The 20840-nt window shown below is 40.3% G+C and overlaps 2 protein-coding genes across 5 annotated transcripts in view; both read left to right on the forward strand.

The window, feature by feature from the left end:
- The first annotated feature begins 11630 nt into the window (after positions 1-11630).
- On the forward strand, positions 11631-13973 carry LOC144531701 (BPTI/Kunitz domain-containing protein-like). The gene is made up of 5 exons (XM_078271958.1): positions 11631-11714; positions 12263-12335; positions 12540-12707; positions 13158-13331; positions 13816-13973. Coding segments are annotated over exons 1-5 (501 nt in total). The 3' UTR covers positions 13818-13973.
- Positions 13974-15103: 1130 nt separating this feature from the next.
- exd3 (exonuclease 3'-5' domain containing 3) overlaps positions 15104-20840 on the forward strand; it is a 42074-nt gene continuing 36337 nt past the window's right edge. For 3 of the 4 annotated variants that reach the window (XM_078271298.1, XM_078271301.1, XM_078271300.1), the window contains exons 1-4: positions 15109-15217; positions 16418-16466; positions 19484-19548; positions 20443-20604. In XM_078271298.1, the coding sequence (XP_078127424.1) occupies positions 15215-15217; positions 16418-16466; positions 19484-19548; positions 20443-20604 (279 nt within the window). In that variant the 5' untranslated portion in view covers positions 15109-15214. Of the gene's footprint in view, positions 15218-16417; positions 16467-19483; positions 19549-20442; positions 20605-20840 lie in introns of all 4 variants that reach the window. The other variant, XM_078271299.1, reaches the window with a different exon arrangement.

Genomic DNA, 20840 nt, shown 5'->3' on the forward strand with positions numbered 1-20840 from the left:
ATATAGAGCCAGCGGACGGGTTGTCTTTAACTTTCACTGTTTATTTTACACAAGTGTAGACGGTGGTCCGCATTCTTAACAGGCCCAGATTCATAAGCATCAGTTCTGCTGTATGAAACGAGCTGCTGTCATGCAAGCCAGAGGATGGCGCCTATTGGTAACAGTTGCCGCAACTAAGGTCAAAGGTCAACCTCTGCTCTACATACATGTATGTAGAGCATGTAAACATGTATGTTGTTTTATTTTCTGTTTTTCTGTTTCCTAGTCCCATTTTTTAGTCTTAAGTACTTAATACAAGAAACAAATTAACAGTTAATTATGCAACATTAGTTAGTTGCAAGGATGTATAATACAAATTACTGCAATGATTATAATGAATAATTATAATGAATATCTCTCTCCTATATTGAGTAGTCAGGTCGGTCTTTACCTAAACACCTTTATGCTATGTACAACTTGACATTAATCCGTAACAACTACGTTTTAACCAGCTTTATCTTATTATCATATATTATATTATCATATATGCTGCATGAAAACGAACTGTGAGCCATAGCAAGGGGCCTCTAACCAGTTGCCATAGCTAAGGTCAAAGGTCAACCTCTGCTCTGCTGAACACACACACACACACACACACACAGATGGCATGTCAACAACTGTACATTTATGTCCACATACGTTCTCGCTTAGTAGTTATCTTTTAGATTGGATATGTCGTTAGATTAAATGCCCGTAGGAAAATAATTTCCAGACACAACCAGAACCTCTCAAGCTAAAAAGCATTGAGTGTTAAATGCCACATGTCCCACTGTAGCCTTTCATCTCACTATATACACAGTTTGGTTTTATTGAAGACTGGGTTTTCTTTTCATCTTTTAAAACAAACAGCCACTCCTCGGCTATTTGTTTTAAAAGATGAAAAGAAAATTTGTCCAACCCAGTCTTTCCGTAATTTAAGATGCTCTTCAGGTAAAAGGTGAGTTTCTTGCAATAAGGCTATTCCCACTTTTTCTTTTTTGATAGCTGTAAGTATTCTTTTCCTTTTGATAGGATGTCATGTATTACGACTTCAACCAATCACAGCAGTCCCACGTGCACTCTGAGAGCCAATGACCAATCGGGAGTGAGAATGGGTTGATCATTTCCTTGTTTTTGATATGAAGACGAGACGTGTGTGACTCATTTACCAACAAAACGTACAGCGAAAGACCGTGCAAAACATTTCAGACCGTCCTGCCAACCTGTGTACATTTTATCATCAATGTAGACTGTAACGATTTAAAAGTCGCGGAATTTGCTGCCGTTAAGTTAATAAGTTAAAGTCAGTACTTTATCAAACTGTATGAATGTGTGTCCCAGCCCGGGCCAGGTGAGGAAAATAACTAACAATGTAAAGATCAACAAGCCACTGACAGACATGTTCAAATTTGATTCATTCAATACATTATTTTTTGTCTTAAATCCACCAGCCATTTTCATATTATACCAACATTTGCAGCATCCTGAGCCTTTTTGGTAAGGTTACTAGGAAATCTCAGCCCAGAGTAGTTTTATTCTCCCCAAAACATGTTTCCTTTTTATTAGATAAGATAAGAACTATTAAAAAAATAAATAAAAAAAATCACAACTTTTTTGCAACTTTCACTGTCTCCCGCAACTTCATTGCAACAAACAGACAAAGACATCGCAACTTTTATTGCAATTTTTTACAAAAGCTCCCGCGAAATCAGGCATTTTGGGCCGCAACAATCTCAAAAAAAGGCCGCGAAATCCTGGAGGGACTGAAGTTCATCAATTCGAGGCTTAACCCATTTCGTAGTTTTCTGGTTGACAGCCTCAGCGTTATTCAAGTCGCTCACCCGAGTTTCCAGCTGATCAACGCGCGTTGTTGCTGCGTCCAGCTTTTGGTTCAAATCAGCTGTTTGTTGCATAATCATTCTAATGTCGCGTTCAGCCTCTTGACGAAGATCTTTCAGTTCATCTTTCAGTTCTTTGAACTCATTGCTTAAGGAATTTTTTAACTCAGCAAACAATTTGTGCATTTCACTTAAGTCAGCCATGCTACTTGCGTCCCCAGCAATTTGTTTGTTTGCCGTTTTCTTCTTTGGCTAATACTTATTAGTCTCCTTATGCGTTCCGGAGCGAAGGTTCATAACTCAGTTTTCGCTGCCAGGCATATTTTCCTCTTTAGATGTAGGATAAACAAAGTACAAAATTACTTTTGGGGGGAGGTATAAGCAATCTCAGTCAAGCTGTTGCCATGTCACCGGAACTGGAAGCACCACCTCCAAAATAATCAATTCTCGTTTTTCCAGTATGTACATACATTACTACAGACAAAAAATCTATCTACTGACGCAAACAGATCATTTTCGTTCCTTCTTGTTTACCTAAAAACTAGTATGTTATAAAATAAAATGAATTAAGGTGAAATATTTAATCCATGTTAATCAACTGAGTAAGTTGATCTCGTACCTGTAGCATTGAACAGAGGAGCTTTGAGCAGAGTTGCATCCTCCACGTCTGCAGGAGCCACAGAGGGCTCCACCTGTATCACAGCCACAGACAGACACGGTCAGAGATACATGACATTTAAATCCTCTTGTAGAAATGTTCCACATAACAATTCTTTCAAACTCTCTAATTTGGTTGACAACATCACATATTCTGTAATGTCTTATTAAAGTATTTCATTGAAACTAGCATTACAAAAAGTGAGACATACCTATCCAATATATATATATATATATTTTAAATATCTACGGCATTAAATCAATGTGGCTTGAAACAATAAACCTTTCATTCACTGTTGGTATAAAGAACCAGTATGACAGCATTACAAGAGACAGTGAATACAAGAATATAATAATCCACAAAAAGTACAAGAATGGCCATAAAGGAAGACTAGATAATCCTTTATAATAATTATAAAAACAGCTGCGGTCAGAGATACATGACATTTAAATCCTCTTCTGTAATATCCCACGCTACATTCTCCTGAGCATGTTTCAAGATTAGCTTAAACACTTTTTCCAATTCAGTTGACCATATCACACATTCTGTAATGTGTTATTACACTTAAGCTCAATCACATTCTTTACAAGTGTAATATTCATATCCAAAACCTTTCTTTTTGAAATATCTGCAGCATTAAATCAAAGGGAAATTGTTCATTTTTAATCTGATAAACTTTTAATTATCTGATAAAGAACCAGTATTGCAGCCTTGCAATAGACAATAAAAGAAAAAATAACATTTACATAATCAACAAAAAAGAAGGATATAAACTAATTTACAAAAACAGCTGCAGAGCTCAGACACTGACCTGATCCCCATCAACAGGGACCCCGTGGAGGATCCAGGTCCACCCCAGGAGCAGCACAGAAACCAGAATCATTGCTTTCTCCATCTTAACACTTCTGTCTTGCCGTGTCTGAAGTTCTGAGAGCCTGAATTGATGGAAATATAGCTATCTACTTGCTTCTTATATTCTTATAATACCCCCCAGCCCTGTACATTGACCTATATGACTCATGTGTGCTGTGCTGCTCCCATATGTACAGTATTTACTCCCACAGACAACGAGTAAATCAACACCCTTTTATTTTGAACCGTGTGTCACCTGATGGGGTTGTACACACTCATCACCATCTAACGTAATATCACTCGATCCAACCATAGACTGTTAATATTAATGGACAAGGCATCCGGTTCGGCGAAGTGCTGCAAATGCGGAAGTGCCTTAAACCTGCATTCTATCTGAATTCCAGCAGGGGGCGACATGTGCGGTTGCAAAAGGAGGTCAGTTTCTGTAGAAGTCTATGAGAAAGTGACTCACTTCTCACTTGATTTATTACCTCAGTAAACATTTTCATAATGAGTTTATGGTTTCAATCGCTAGTTTTAGGTCTTCTTTAACACAGAATGATGTTCCATCCATCCATCTTCATCCGCTTATCCGGGGTCGGGTCGCGGGGGTAGCAGCTCCAGCAGGGGACCCCAAACTTCCCTTTCCCGGGCCACATTAACCAGCTCCGACTGGGGGATCCCGAGGCGTTCCCAGGCCAGGTTAGAGATATAATCCCTCCACCTAGTCCTGGGTCTCCCCCGAGGCCTCCTCCCAGCTGGACGTGCCTGGAACACCTCCCTAGGGAGGCGCCCAGGGGGCATCCTTACCAGATGCCCGAACCACCTCAACTGGCTCCTTTCGACGCAAAGGAGCAGCGGCTCTACTCCGAGCTCCTCACGGATAACTGAGCTTCTCACCCTATCTCTAAGGGAGACGCCAGCTACCCTCCTGAGGAAACCCATTTCGGCCGCTTGTACCCTGGATCTTGTTCTTTCGGTCATGACCCAGCCTTCATGACCATAGGTGAGGGTAGGAACAAAAACTGACCAGTAGATTGAGAGCTTTGCCTTCTGGCTCAGCTCTCTTTTCGTCACAACGGTGTGATAAATTGAATGTAATACCGTACCTGCTGTGCCGATTCTCCGACCAATCTCCCGCTCCATTGTCCCCTCACTCGCGAACAAGACCCCAAGGTACTTGAACTCCTTCACTTGGGGTAAGGACTCATTCCCTACCTGGAGAAGGCACTCCATCGGTTTCCTGCTGAGAACCATGGCCTCCGATTTAGAGGTGCTGATCCTCATCCCTGCCGCTTCACACTCGGCTGCGAACCGATCCAGTGAGTGCTGAAGGTCACAGGCCGATGATGCCATCAGGACCACATCATCTGCAAAAAGCAGCGATGAGATCCCCAGCCCACCGAACTGCAACCCCTCTCCACCCCGACTACGCCTCGATATCCTGTCCATAAATACTACAAACAGGATTGGTGACAAAGCGCAGCCCTGGCGGAGGCCAACTCTCACCTGAAACAAGTCCGACTTACTGCCGAGAACCCGGACACAGCTCTCGCTTTGGTCGTACAGAGATTGGATGGCCCTGAGAAGGGACCCCTCACCCCGTGACTCCCGCAGCACCTCCCACAGTATCTCCCGGGGCACCCGGTCATACGCCTTCTCCAGATCCACAAAACACATGTAGACTGGTTGGGCATACTCCCAGGCTCCCTCCAGGATCCTTGCGAGAGTAAAGATCTGGTCCGTTGTTCCACGACCAGGACGGAATCCGCATTGTTCCTCTTCAACCTGAGATTCGACTATCGACCGAACCCTCCTTTCCAGCACCTTGGAGTAGACTTTACCGGGGAGGCTGAGAAGTGTGATACCCCTGTAATTGGCACACACCCTCTGGTCCCCCTTTTTAAAAAGGGGAACCACCACCCCGGTCTGCCACTCCTTAGGCACCGTCCCAGACTTCCACGCAATGTTGAAGAGGCGTGTCAGCGTTGAAGTCCCCCAGCAGAACTATGGAGTCCCCGACTGGAGCCCCATGCAGGACTCCACTCAAGGTCTCCAAGAAGGCTGAATACTCTGAACTCTTGTTTGGTGCATATGCACAAACAACAGTCAGAGTTTTCCCCCCCACAACCCACAGGCGTAGGGAGGCGACCCTCTTGTCCACCGGGTTAAACTCCAACGTAGCGGCGCTCAGCCGGGGGCTTGTGAGTATCCCCACACCCACCCGGCGCCTCACACCCTGGGCAACTCCGGAGAAGAAAAGAGTCCAACCCCTATCCAGGAGTATGGTTCCAGAACCAAGACTGTGCGTAGAGGTAAGCCCCACCAGATCTAACCGGTAGCGCTCCACCTCCCGCACAAGTTCCGGCTCCTTCCCCCACAGAGAGGTGACATTCCACGTCCCCCAGAGCCAGCCTCTGCTGCCCGGGTCTGGTCCGTCGAGGCCCCTGACCTTCACTGCCACCCATGTGGCAGTGCACCCGACCCCAGCGGTTCCTCCCACAGGTGGTGGGCCCATGGGATGGAGGGATGTCCGCCACGTAGCTTTTTCGGGCTGTGCCCGACCGGGCTCCGTGGCAAACCCGGCCACCAGACGCTCGCTGACGAGCCCTCCATCTGGGCCTGGCTCCAGACGGGGGCCCCGGGCTTCCTCCGGGCAGGGTCACTTCATCCCTTCCTCGATTTTTCATAGGATTTTTGAACCATTCTTTGTCTGGCCCCTCACCTGAGACCACTTTGCCTTGGGAGACCCTACCAGGAGCACAAAGCTCCAGACAACACAGCCCTCAGGTTCATAGGGACACACAAACCTCTCCACCACGATAAGGTGATGGTTCCCGGAGAAGAACAGAATGATGTTCATTTTTTTAATTATGGTCTCATTGATTTTAAAATCGGCGATAAAGCAGGGGATGTTTTAGGGCATGGCTATGATGTGATTGCCAGTGAAAGTGTGTAACGTAACGTAGAGTGCAAGCAGCTCCTCCCTCACTCCTCCCTCTTTTTTTAAAGTTAGCTAGCGACGATAAGATAATCTTCCCTCTTCACTCTTCTTGCCGACTGTTGGCGCCGCTCCAGACAGCCAATCATATCTGCGATATGAAATGACGCTGTCGTGGGGCTACGGGATGTCAGCCCTACCGGCCATCAAATTTGTGTGATCTACATTAAACCAAAGAATTTCTAATAAGGGAAGAAGTTCCACACTCGCGTTACTTCCGGCTTCTGAACTGGTTGCAATTCCATATAGGGGGCGCTCACAGGCCAGTACAGAATGAATGGGACTCTATGGAGCTATACCCCTCAAAATCCACTTTTCTCAGGATATAATTTTTTGTCTAGTAATTTGAATGTTGCATTCGAAAGGGGAGGCTAAGAAAATACACACTGCTGGGTGTTAGATTTTTTAAAAGTGGCTTTTTTGTTCTAAAAATCCTTTTAAAATGTCAATGACGTCATACACATATACGGCCAGAGATACTGCTTTACGGCAAGCTCTGAGTCACTTCCTTTGTTCTCTCAAAGCATCGACAACACAGCTGACAGGTTAGGCTCTCCCTGTTAATACACGTGCTAGAAAGAGGTTTGCTAATGTTTTAAAGACCACGCCGAAATATTCACTCAGACATTCTGGTTCCGCTTTGGATGCCGTCAAGTGGGATCTCTCAGTCCTTCACTGACCAATCAGCATTCATTAGCAGAATGCTAGCGTGTAATGGGCAACAACGACTCAACCTGTAAGAAATCGAAAGGACATAAGTACTCGTTCATTCAACTTTTGTCTGACGCGGCGCTGCTGCTGCTAGCTTTGTTTGTACACATTGATAAAATGCAGTAGTATACTTAATGTTAAACATAAATATATACACTGATTTGATTACAGCAAAGACAATGTCGGCAGTACTGATGGCAAAATAGGCTACAGAATATTTCGTTCTGTATTGACAGGTGCAATATATATTTTTTTAATTACATTTATATCTGCATTTATGTCAAAACCTAGAGACTTTCCAACATCAAAATGTCATTTATCAATATGTATTTGTGTCAAAATTACATAACATATAAACATTTTTTCATATTCTGTTTTGCCTGGAAACGCTTCTAACACGCTTGCGTGTAGCATGAAAAATAGGCATTGGTCCTATTTCTAGCATGCATGCGTTTCCGCGCCTGAGACGTACGTGTCACGCAGGCAGTGTGCAAGCTCTAAAGCGTTCGAAGCAGGAACCACTCATCCCATGGTAAATGGTAAATGTATGCATTTATTTAGCGCCTTTCTACCTTACCACACATAGCACTTTTACAATTTGCCTGTCCTTCACCAATTCACATACACGATAATGGTGGAGCTGGGAGTAGGCTCGCTGCTGCTCCCCAGTCTGCATGCTGCGTGTGACCTGTTTTGCGCATGCGGTTAGTTAGATTAGGTAATTGGATTGTTTATATTTGCAGTGGGAAGATGAGCAAGATATTCCTAACAATCCTGACGCTCCTCTTTGATGTCACTGACCACTTCAGCCCTGACAGCATTTTTGTTGTAGTAACATGTTGTAAGATACAATAGTTTTGATCTCCCCCAGGGTGACTGACAGGGTATTTGTACTGTTGTTCTGCTAAATTCACACATTCACCTTTGTTCAGAAAATACTGAGGTGTCTTGATGAAACCATGCCTACTGAATGTGAAATGAAATGGGTTTTTGTTGGCATTTAGGCCTTTATTGTGACAGCTTAGACATTAAAGGGGAGAGAGAAGGGGAATGACATGCAGCAAAGTGCCACAGGTCAGAAATGAACCTGCTGCCTCTGCGCAGAGGACTGAGCCTCTTTACACGCGCCACCCAGGCACACCAAATTGTACTTTTTCATATTAATATGGCATTGTCTCACACCTCACCTATCAATTTACACATTTTTGAACAGTATTTGTCTTTGATTCTTAGATGTTGAATTTTGCAATGTATTTTGTATTTAATTTATATATTTTCTTTTATTTGCACTTTTAAAAACCTTTTTTTTCAGATTCTTAAAGTAACTGCTGCTAATGGAATAATATATGCATGGTGACATTTTCAAAAGGCATGCTATTTCATTAGTAAAAAAATATATATTAGAAAATGGATTTGTAACAGTTTTGTTTTTCGTACTGTACCCCGTAAGTAACCAGTATTTATAAAAACACTTAAACTGTTATTTATTTTTCCTTTCCTCCAATTGTTACTCGCTTGTTCTCTATAGTCTGGTTTTTAAGTTCCAATAAAGTACCTTTTCACTGTAAATGTTTATATAAGACACAATAATGCAGGACAAAATATACGGTAATGCATGTTACAGATGAACTCTTATCATCATGACACATATGCATTTGTTGATGTTGCAACAAGCCAAACTTTGTTCTGTTTACTCTTTTGTGTTTTACTTTGCCACAGATGTTACTGTAAGTCACCGGTTATGTGTGGGCTGAGATGAATAATTGTCATGATGTGAAATAGTAATCTGTAGCAAAAACATAGTGAAAAAGTAGTTATTTGAAATTTAAAACCACTCAAACACTGATGGACTTAAACGTACAATATGTCATTTTCTGCTGCTAGAGGTCTCTCAATCAAAACAATGGATGGTAATCACAGACTTTTAAAGCAACACTAGGTAACTTTTTGGTCCTCTTACAGGTTGGAAGCAGAATTGTCCATTACATTACATTGTCCATTTCATTCGAACTACAGATCCGCTACCCGATCTGGCAAACTTGCATAATGTAATGTAATGGACAATTCTGCTTCCAACCTGTAGGGGGACCGAAGCGGGAAAAAATTACCTAGTGTTGCTTTAATGGCGTTGTGAACTGTGGAACTATGGGAGTTGTAGTTTTCATTGTTAAACAGCATCGCTGATTAGAATGCATCCGTTCATGGAAGTTTACCCATTTCACTCCTGACTGCATATCAAGTTTCCCATTTGGGATAATAAGGTGACCCACTGAACTGAACTGAACTAAGTTTATTCACGTTACGTTTAGTAACGTTTATTCATGTTATTCTAATAAAATAGCTGCAGTTTCCCCAACATAATTACGTTTTCCTTGATTCGATTTGTATTGGTAGCTAGCTGACCAGTTTGCAAGCTAGTGAGCAGGCAAGCTAACATTAGCCAGCTGCTAGAACCACACTATGACAGTATATTTCATATGTCACTGGGGCGAAAGAGGTTTGTTGTATTGAAATCAATCAATATCAATAAATAAAAAATAATAATATCTGCTGTATAACTGTTGCAAAGTGGCATGTAATCAATGACAAAATGATGCCATGTGGCAGAAAAAAACTGTATTATGGTTACTGAGTATAACTCTTTCTGTGACATTGTATGATTTAAAATGACTCTCAAACGTATCATCTGAGTTCCCGTGTTTTGACGGAAGTTAGAGTAACTAGAGGGGTCAAAGGTTATATGACGCCACTGACAGGCGACTTAACAAAACGTCCCATGTCAAAAATAAAATTAGAGATTTCTCTGGGTTTGAAAATTGTTGAAACATTTAGAATAGTGGAAGTACACAACTCAACAAAATATATAACATAGGTATAGTCATTTTTAGAGTTTTTAATGCAGAAATGTTACATATTGTACCTTTAACAGAATTACAACTAATGAATTTACAAGTTGCCTGATTTTCAGTTAGTAATGGTCAAAAATATGAATACAACTCCATTGTTACAATTCAAGTTTTTTAAAGTAATAAAACAGCATGCCTTTCGAAAATGTTACCATGCATATATTATTCCATTCACAGCAATTTGTCCAAGTTTGTCTTGATACAGAACTTACATGGCAATATGTTGAGAGTTACTGGTGGATGTAATGATTCCTTCTGTCTATACTGGCTGTGTCATCCCTTCCTAACGTGACTCCACTGTTAGAGATGGAGGACAAAATTCACTGTCCTGATTCTGTGTAAAAATACATTCTAATGTTGAGTGGAAGCTTCATGAGTCATGTAGGTATTTTCAAAGTCAGACTTTCTCCCTGTTTGTGTTTCTGCAGACAGTGTTTTCTTACTGAGCTGCAGCGTGCGGGTACCTCCTGGTAATCACATGTAGGGTTTGTTGCTGGGACAAAACACCAACAGTAAACCTACACACAGAGGCCTCATATTAGCTTCAACTTAACTTTAGAATAAATCTTTGCATGAAACGAGTGTGGTTTTTTTTTGTCCAGAATTTTTACAATTGGGTCATGAAGGGATTTCTTCATGTCTAGTATGGAAACGAGGAATGATTGCAGCCACCAATGACTCTTTTATTGCACATAGGGGTCAACTGAAATGTTTTTTCAGGGCCGATACTGATTATTAGTAAGGAGACCAGTAATCAAGAAGAACAATATCTGAAATCAATTATACATTTGCATTAAAAAAGATTCTAAGTGTCGAATTTTAGAATAACAAACTCTAACACAAAAGTTTTTTTTGGTTTAATGTTGTTAGAATTCTTTTTTCATGGGTTAAATGTTCAATCTGTGTTTCCCTGGATCAATATGTTGAAATCACCCACAGCTTATAGCCTACTAATGTTAAACTTCTCAATACACCCTCAAACTTGTGCGCAAGACAGTTTTCTTGACTTTTGACATTTATCTCCACAGTGACAGAACAGAGTTTTACCATTTACATTGTATTTTAAAACATCCATCTCCCTTCATTCTTTTGTATTGTGAACTGTGAAGATAGCCCTTACCAACACTTCTAATGTTAGTTTATATCAAGAGACACACATGATCCCATTGAAATCTATACATACACATATCTTCTTTTTCTTTCTTTCTATTTTCTTTCCTTTAAATCTAATATATTTTAGTTGAACTTTAATTTCACATAAATGTGAAACATTTTGTCCACATAAAATTAAAACATTACTTGTTGAGTAAACAATAGTTTATTGTTGGGTTAAAATACCTGGTTTTGATTGCCATACCATATTGCCTTTCATTTAGTAGCACTGTGTGGGATTACAGTGAATGGAACAATCACTTTGATTTGTAATGTTAATGTCCAATGTCTAAGTTGCTCAACCACATTAGATAATGTTTTACTCATTTATTTGTTTGGCCGTGGGAGTAAATACATATTGGGGCAACACGGCACAAATAAGTCTACAGGTCAATGTAGTGTGCTGGGGAGTAATATAAGAAGCAAGTAGATCGCTATATTTCCATCAATTCAGGCTCTCAGAACTTCAGACACAGCAGGACAGAAGTGTTAAGATGGAGAAAGCAATGATTCTGGTTTCTGTGCTGCTCCTGGGGTGGACCTGGATCCTCCACGGGGTCCCTGTTGATGGGGATCAGGTGAGTGGCTGAGCTCCGCAGCTGGAGCAGGATTATCTATTCTTCCTTTATGGCCATTCTTGTACTTTTTGTGGATTATTATATTCTTGTATTCACTGTCTCTTGTAATGCTGTCATACTGGTTCTTTATACCAACAGTGAATGAAAGGTTTATTGTTTCAAGCCACATATCTGTTTTAATACTGTAACATCTGTGCAGCATTTTAATGTTGTCGCTGATCCTGGCTCAGTAATAATAATAATAATAAATAGTAAACCAGTAGAACCAGTAAAACAAAACACAGGACAAGCATAACTATATTTGATTTAATGCTGTAGATATTTAAAAATATATATATTGGATAGGTATGTCTCACTTTTTGTAATGCTAGTTTCAATGAAATACTTTAATAAGACATTACAGAATATGTGATGTTGTCAACCAAATTAGAGAAAGTGTTTAAGATAATCTTGAATCAAGTTTGAAAGAATTGTTATGTGGAACATTTCTACAAGAGGATTTAAATGTCATGTATCTCTGACCGTGTCTGTCTGTGGCTGTGATACAGGTGGAGCCCTCTGTGGCTCCTGCAGACGTGGAGGATGCAACTCTGCTCAAAGCTCCTCTGTTCAATGCTACAGGTACGAGATCAACTTACTAATGTGGTGCACTTATTGAGCTGTGCTGATAATGAATGTGTTGAATGGAAAAGAGATCCTGGTTCTGATGTTGATCACAGGAACTAAAAGTACAAACAATACACTACTGTACATGTAACGTGTTTTAGAGTCAAGTTCTAATAGTTGTCTCTCTGTGTTACTTCCTGTATCTCTCTCTTCTTGTAGAAGTCTGTGATCAACCACCAAAACCAGGTCTATGTGATGCTTACTTTCCACGTTACTTCTACAACTCCTCCTCAATGAGCTGCCAGCTTTTCATCTATGGAGGGTGTAAGGGCAACCAGAACAACTTTGAAACTGAGAAAGAGTGTATGCAGAATTGTCACACTGAAGGTGAGGAGTGAAATACAAAATACAACATGTTTCACACACAGTAGAGTGCAATGCTTCTTTTTGCTTTTTTATTCTTTTATTGTCCTAGTTTGTAATGAGCTGCCCAGAAGTGATGCACATGATCATATATTTTTTTTATTATATCCAGATTAACAAAAAAGTACTGTGCAACTTAAGATGTTTAGCCATAGACAGTTATATAAATAAGGACTTTAATGCAACTCATAGCAACAGGGTAGAGATCAACTTACATGTACTAAATTGATTAACATGGTACACTAATTGAGCAGTGCTGATAATAGATGTGTGCTGAATGGAAGAGAGATCCTGGTTCTGATATTGATCACGGGAACTAAAAGTACAAACCATACACAACAGTTGATGTATTTTAGAGTCAAGAACTAACTATTGGTTGTCTCTCTCTGCTTCTTCCTGTATCTCTCCATGTAGAGGTATGTAAACAAATACCACCAACAGACGGCCCATCGTGTATGGGGAATTTCCCACGTTACTTCTACAACTCCTCCTCACTGAGCTGCCAGCTTTTCACCTATGGAGGGTGTGGGGGCAACTTTAACAACTTTCAAACTGAGAAAGAGTGTATGCAGAGATGTCACACTGAATGTGAGGAATGAAATACAAAACACAACATATTTCACATATCTGAACGCAGTACAGTGCAATTCTTTATTCTTTTCTTCTCCAGTTTGTAAAGAGGTCCCCAGAAATGAGGCACACGATGATATGTTTTCATTATATTCAAATAAACATTAAAAAGTACTGTGCAGCTTAAATATTTATAGTGAAACACATATTATACATATATAATGACACTGTTGTTCTTGATGGTTAAAATTGTTTTTACTGATGCAGCTCTGTTAAGCCTCTTTGGCCACTGTAGGTGTCCCATGTTGCTTTTAAAACTCACATATCAAAGTTTTGACTACAGACGACAAACGCTGCTGATTATAATTCAACTTAACATGATCTTTGTAACACAACTGTGATTTAGATTCTGGTGTCAACTGTCCAGTACATACATATATGTTCATGTAAATCCCCACACAGATATGATCAAAGCACTTAATGTATTTTTGCTCTTTTCCAGAAGAAAAGCTCCCAGAGCTGAAGTGTTTGGACTGTTCAAGTTCATTTTTGAGGCATACAAACTGAAATTCAGTCCAGGAGAACACGTTTCCCGAAGGAAAACTGGGTGGGAAGAAGAAACAACGCTGCTCATCTGAACTTACCTTACAGATGCTCTTTCAGCACTCACTTAAAATGTATATGTTCAGTTATATCACAACATATTACCAATAAATCATCTATCTCACTACTCTGTTTTTTATGTTTATTGTTTATAGGATGAACTCAAATTAATAATATCCAGTGATATTACAGGGGTGGAGCCCTACTGAAATTCCACACAATAAAATCATAATATGGAGGAAGGGAGCTTGAGAAGGTTAATTGGTTAGGTTAAATGAATTGAGTAATACAACCAAATATTGTATTAATATTTTAGCTTAACAGCCCTAAACCCTAACTTATCTACTAACTATTTGGGGTGATGACTATAACTTTGATGGTAGAACAGGTGGTTTTCACATGAAACACGCTGTTGCAAAAGAACACAGTAATTTCTCCTAGCAATAAAGTTATTGCATTAACATGGAAAATTATGGGTAGACCATGGTGTACAGTGGTTTTAAAAATAATCTATGTTAAATCAATATGAATTTACAGTGTATGGCTCATTAACAGTGTTGTAATGTAACAAAGTACAAATACTTCACTACTGTACTTAAGTAGAATTTTCACGTATCTGTACATTACTTTATTATTTATATTTCCAGATAAATTTGATATCAGAAACTGATACTTAAGTACAGTAAATATCAGATACTCAAGTAATATTCGAAAATGAGACTTTAACTTTTACCAAAGTCATTTTCTGGTAAGATACTTGTACTTTTACTCAAGTATTGCTTTCAGGTACTTTATACAAGACTGCTCATTAATAAATCTGGTTTAAAGTAATTGTGTGTTTTCACATTGTTTAAAAAAGTTGTCTGCTCCGCGTTCCTTGACCAGATGATGGCAGTAGTGCACTTTGGGCCTGCATTGACAGCCTCCACTGAAAACCAAGTAGTCGATCAAGAACTGACAGCAGGTTTATTTTTCCCTAAGTGTAGCACTACAGGCAGCTTTATCTACAGTGTGTTTACCGCTCCTGATAAATTCCATCAATAAAATATCTGACAATGTGTATTTATAAATATATTTGCTGTTTTATGACATGATTCAGGGGTCATAGTCTGTGAAGCCTGGCTAATAAATCTGGATTTTTGTACAGTGTGAGGGCAAGGGCTGCCTGGAATGTTAAATACAGGGCAAACAAAAAATATACAAACTGGTCCACTGCCCCACACAAACTCAACTGATGCAAGGTAACGTTAACGTTTGTTTACCTGACGATAGCTAACTGGAAGAAAGTAAAGTAGCACATGGTGAGTCCATTAGCATCGATAACATAACGTTACATTAGCGTAACAATGTATGTATATCGCTTGTCAACACTCTGACAAATAATGTCGACTGTGTTTTGGAGAGCAATATGACTACCTAGCACTGAGGTTTGAGCTAACGTTAGCCTAACGTAAGTCATGGTAACGTTACAACGTACTTGGCAAAACTACAAACTGTTTTGGCTTTTAATTAGCTCTTGCATCAGAAACACAAGAGCAAGAACACGCACGGATGTCATCAGAAGTTGATTGAGTGCTTGATTTGTCTGTGCCAGACAAGCTAATGTTTTCTAACAGAGTGTGAAGTCAATCACCGAGGAAGTGTAATATCTTTAATTACCACTAGGCGGGGATAGAAGATAAAAAAGGTGCTCTCTTCTCTTCCTCCTCCATCCCCTGAAAAACGTTCTGTTGCCTGGACACTGTTGCATGGTAAAACCGGCCACTAAAGCCTGCAGGCATTCAGACAGGGAGATCATACAACCAGACTTCAAGCCTAATCATCCTTAGCTTGAAATTAAGTCTCAAAGCCAGCCCTTTCGCAGGCGCGTGCGTGCGTGCGTGCGTGCGTGCGTGCGTGCGTGTGTGTGTGTGTGTGTGTGTGTGTGTGTGTGTGTGTGTGTGTGTGTGTGTGTAAAATCATTTATGCTGAACAGTTTTCCTTGATGTTGGTCTTTTTAACTGCTGTTGTATGACATGTTTCTCACTTTCTTTTGGTTTGATTTCCACTTTAGTTTTTTGTTTTGTTTTTGGTCCAGTGACATGACATCCAGAGTACAAAATGTGCACCATGCACCAGCCAAAATGCTGGTAAAATATGCAGGTCGATTTTCTTCATTTAACAGTCAAAACTGGTAATCTATTGAGTGGCTAGTACAATTTAAACATTCACTAGTCATTTGGCTGGTGGACAAAAAAAGTAAATTTTGCACCCAGAATCATTCAAGACACTGCAAAGTTGTTGCCCAACATAATTGAAGGCAAATGCATTAGCTAACAAGCTGTATGCAGGGTATCATAATCGTATCTTGGCCTACCAGCTCAGTTGCTTTACCACATTACTGTATGTTGTACATAACAAAATGATATTTTGCTTTCATGTTGTGATAGTAATATACTGTATTTGAGCAATTGTGGTGGTCTTATTAATAGCAGTGTTGTTTTGTGTTCCTTCCTCAACAGAGTGACAGCAGCACACCCGAAATGAACTATACTACTCCAAAGGCAGTGGGTATGTATCACAGTTTTACAACACACAGTTCTCTTACAAAATGTAGTAAGGAAACAACAGACATGAGGGTTTAATGTAAAGTTGTGATGGGTATACAGACTCCATAGGTAACATAGCGTTTGTACAGTGGTTATACTGTATAAGGAACATGTGTTCACATACATTTATCCGAACAATCTAAACAATTAATAAAGCACACGATAAGCATATCAGACTGGTTAAATAAGGTTTTGTCCAGCAGATTGTTGTGCTGAAACCACTATGTTACTATGTCATCACTCCTGTGGATTATTATCCTGTGGTATTATTCATACAGTCAATACAAATGTACTTCATTGTCTTTTTGATAGATTACATTTTAAATTCAAAAAATTTTCAGCACAAGGTATTCTCTATTGTAGTGTAGACTTGTTGCCACTGTGATTTGCTTTGTTAACAAATGTCTCTTAGCAACATTAGTTTGCTGAACACAAGGAGCTCATGGGGTGTTCAATGATCTCAGTCGGCATTGTCACTCTTTTTTCACTGTAGAATCTGTAGGTATGTGTCAGACCACATTTGGATTGAAACCAAGTTGTAGTCAGTTCTGGAGAGGTAATTGACATGCAAACACTGCTTTAACACGCATCAAATTCTGCAAGTGCTTGTACTCTCCTCATTTTGAAGATTCTGTCATAGCATCTGTTGAAAGATCTTTCCAGCTCCTACAGCAAAAATACAAAAGGAGAGAAGTAGGCTACTTGTAGAAGAATGTTGTGTTCTAGTGGAGTTGAGCCACTTGCACAACCTCTGCCAAGTCACACTGAAAGCTCTTCTGGTGGCTCTAGTGACACCACATGCCCCATTTAGACACTTGATCTCTGTGTTTCCTTTATTTTGGCAGCTGCCTGGCAACAGGCAGTTAGACCTGCCTGTAGATTTAATCTCTGTCTAATTTTACTGAAATTTAAGTGGGAATTTTATTGTTTTGAAAGAGTGGGAGGTTAGGATAGTGTCTCAGTACTTTAAAATCCACTTGTTGTTTTCTCATATTTCAAAGGATTCTGTGTAAAAAAACAAACTTAAAAAAAACACCCTCCCAAAGGTGAATGAGTGCATGTACTGTATGTGTGTCCGTGTATTTGTACGTGGTGATGGAGGTTATTATGTCGCAATGAATGGGGAGCCTCCAGCTCTGTCATTCATCCACCAGCCAAATCTCTGAAGAAGCTACATGCTCCACATTCCTCTCCTCTCCTCACACAAACAGTGGGACTGAAGTGAAGTGGGTTGTGCTGTTTGTGTTTGTGTGAGTCCCTGTGCACGTACGCATGTTCGTCAGTGGGATGAGTGGGTTTTATAACAGCAGAGAACATTAAAGGAAACTGTAGCTGTTCAAATGCTTGAAATTAAATGACCTTTCAGTGGACCACTGCAGTGTTTCTGTACGGCTCAGCCCATTTACTATATACACAGGCTACTTTGCTGTTGACCATTTTCTGTAGCACGCTACTGTCATGTTGCGGTCAAAGCTATGGCCCGATGGTGAGATAGCTGAAGGGAAGGTTCATTTAAAAGTATGTGCTGCATTACCATGCAACAGTTACGCATCATTTACAAAAGTAAAAGCAGATATTGTAGTCATTGCGATGGATTACATAGCAACGTATCAAGCATCTTCTAAGTAACTGGAATTAGAGTTTCATATCAAGTAGAATTCTTTTAAGAACACTGATTGTCTGGAAGGTAGGACATGTATTTACAAAAATCACAAACTAGTATTACATAATTTGAGCTATGTATGTATATATGTATACACACACACACACACACACACACACACACACACACACACACACACAGTGTATATATAAAGATTCTAAGGCAGGTAAAGTTCATGTTTAAGAGACAACATGAAAGAGACAAAAGGTGTCAGGCCAGGAGCAATGCAGAGGCCAATGAGAGAGGCCAACACAGAGAGAGGGGGAGACCTTTTGGTCTGCTTTCCCAGGCAATGCATCAGGAAGGTTGTCTGTTTTACACCATGACCACCGCATAGCCCTTTCCTGGGGAAATCCGAGACAAAATCGAGAGAGGCTGCGGCAAGGGAGGGAGAGGAGAACAGGAAAACTAGCCCTGGGAAGGGGGGGGGGGGGGGGGGCAGGTATGGTAAAGCCCACACAGCATCAGCGACAGAAAAAGAGCTGGAGCTTTTGGGAAGTCTAAGTGGAACACACGCACAGGCACATAGACACAAAACGTGCACGCATGCATGCTTACATCCCTTCTTGTTTCTGAGCTCTTTTACTCCCCATGGTCTTTCAAAAAATGTGCTCTGAGAGTATTTTGGCTGCAGATTCAGCTGGAATGCAGAGCTAATGCTGGGTTCCTCTACTGTCCAACCAGCCTCAGCTGTTAATCCGATGTTATGGCTGCTCTGCTATGCCTGTTTTAACTAACAATATTTCCAGTATATCACATTACCTGTAAGCTAAGATTTAGGTTGGACACAAAACAAGGTATTTCAAGACAAATTTGACCTTTTATTAATATGACCGGCACTCAAGAGCAAGGGCATGCAAACGTATACAGTACGCAAATGTATATTTGCATAGCAAGTTAATCGCCATTATAGACGGGCAACATTGTTTGGAAAAGTTGATAAACATTTGTTCAAGCAGGGAATTGTGGTAGCTGGAATAAAATTCTTGTCATTGGAGGCTTCAGTAGAAAAATGAATGGGTTTTCATTGTTGGCAAAATGACACACTTGCATAGCCTTTGCATATTTTTAATGAATTAAGGCTTTGAGAATTAGATCTAGAGGATTTGCATCTTGCAAAAGTTCCATTTTCCCAAATCAGAACTCTTTACTTTAAGGCCCAAAAGAGCTGAATAGAAAGCCATCAGGTGCCTCATATGGTAAAAACAACAAAAAAAAATATAAAGGCTGATAGGTTGGGATTCCTTGACAGGTTATAGAGGTCAAAGGTCAGAGTGAAACCCCACCTCATCTATGCGTGTGTGTAATCCCCTCAGGTCTTGACCCTGCCGTGCTGAGAGACCAACTCTTCGAGCTATGGAACCGGAAAGATCTGCAGACGGTGAGAGTCACTTTCACAGCGCGCGTGCGTGCGTGCGTGCGTGTGTGTGTGTGTAAAGGTAGAGGGGTGGAGTCTGTGTTTCTGCGAGAAGCACTTGCACAGGAAGGAACACAAGAGAGAGAGCTTGAATACCAGCATGTTTAAATGAAGCTCACCAGTGTGTGTGTTAATGTGGAAACCAGAGTGTCTGTCAGTAGGAAGGAAGGAATTCGCATTGCACTGAATGAACTTGAGATCTGTGTGAGGAGGATATTGAGTGGATGACATCTGTTTTGCAAATTAAGACACGGCGCAAGCCTTTCTCACAGAGATATTATTTTCTTGTGTAGAAATGTTATAATGCCAGAGTTTGCATTATTTAGCTGAGACCTAAAATGTGTCACAAGCCTCTGTGTCTGCTGGTCACAGGGAGGGTAGTTAGCTGTCTCTACCAGCTACTGTGGTGCAGCTATTCTAAAAAATGTCACTTATTTTACCAACAACTTTGACTTATTTAATATTTATTGCAAATTTCTAATCTAGTTTAACACTGGTATTTCAAAAGGGTGAAGGCACCCCTCTATAATCACTCAAATCTTTTGATAAATTACCAATTGACACACAAATCACACTGTATTTGTAAATGATGGTGAACAAACACTCTTAAGTTCCAAACTAAAACAACTGTGTTTTGCAAACAAATGGAAGAGATTCCCTTTAACATGACCAACAGGCTGCAAAGGTTGTGTACAATTGTGTGGCTGTAATATGAATGACCCACATATTCAGGTTTGAATGAATCCACCTAAAAACAAGATTACAAAGACGAATAAGCTGTAATGTTTTATAAATGTACCTTTTCCTCAACATTTTAGTTTTTATTCACACCGCTCCCTCTCTTTTCTCCCCCCACAGCTACATTGGACAGCCCTCCAGGGATTTTCAAAGTTGTCTGAGCCTCTGGAGGCTTTACTAACAATCCTGGAGGGCTGTCCAGGCAAACAGCGGGGTCGGAGCCACACCCTCGGCCAGCACGTCCTCATGGAATTCCAGTCATGGATGAAAGAAAGTCCTCAGGTAGAAGAGAATCATGAAACAAACCCTTTTAAACTAAAGAAATGTACTGCAGAGTTTAAGTTTAAGATCTGCTTCAGCACTTCAACAGTTTCCACAGTGCAACCGGCTTCGTCTTTAGCAGTTAGTCCTTGTGCCAAAAAAATACACTTGTGCTACATGTAGGTAATGATTTATTTACAGGTATCTTTTTTTAATTAATATCTAAACGAGCATATGTTTGTGTGTGCATATTGAAT

This window comes from Sander vitreus, chromosome 16 (assembly GCF_031162955.1).
Source record: "Sander vitreus isolate 19-12246 chromosome 16, sanVit1, whole genome shotgun sequence".
Classification (NCBI taxonomy): domain Eukaryota; kingdom Metazoa; phylum Chordata; class Actinopteri; order Perciformes; family Percidae; genus Sander; species Sander vitreus.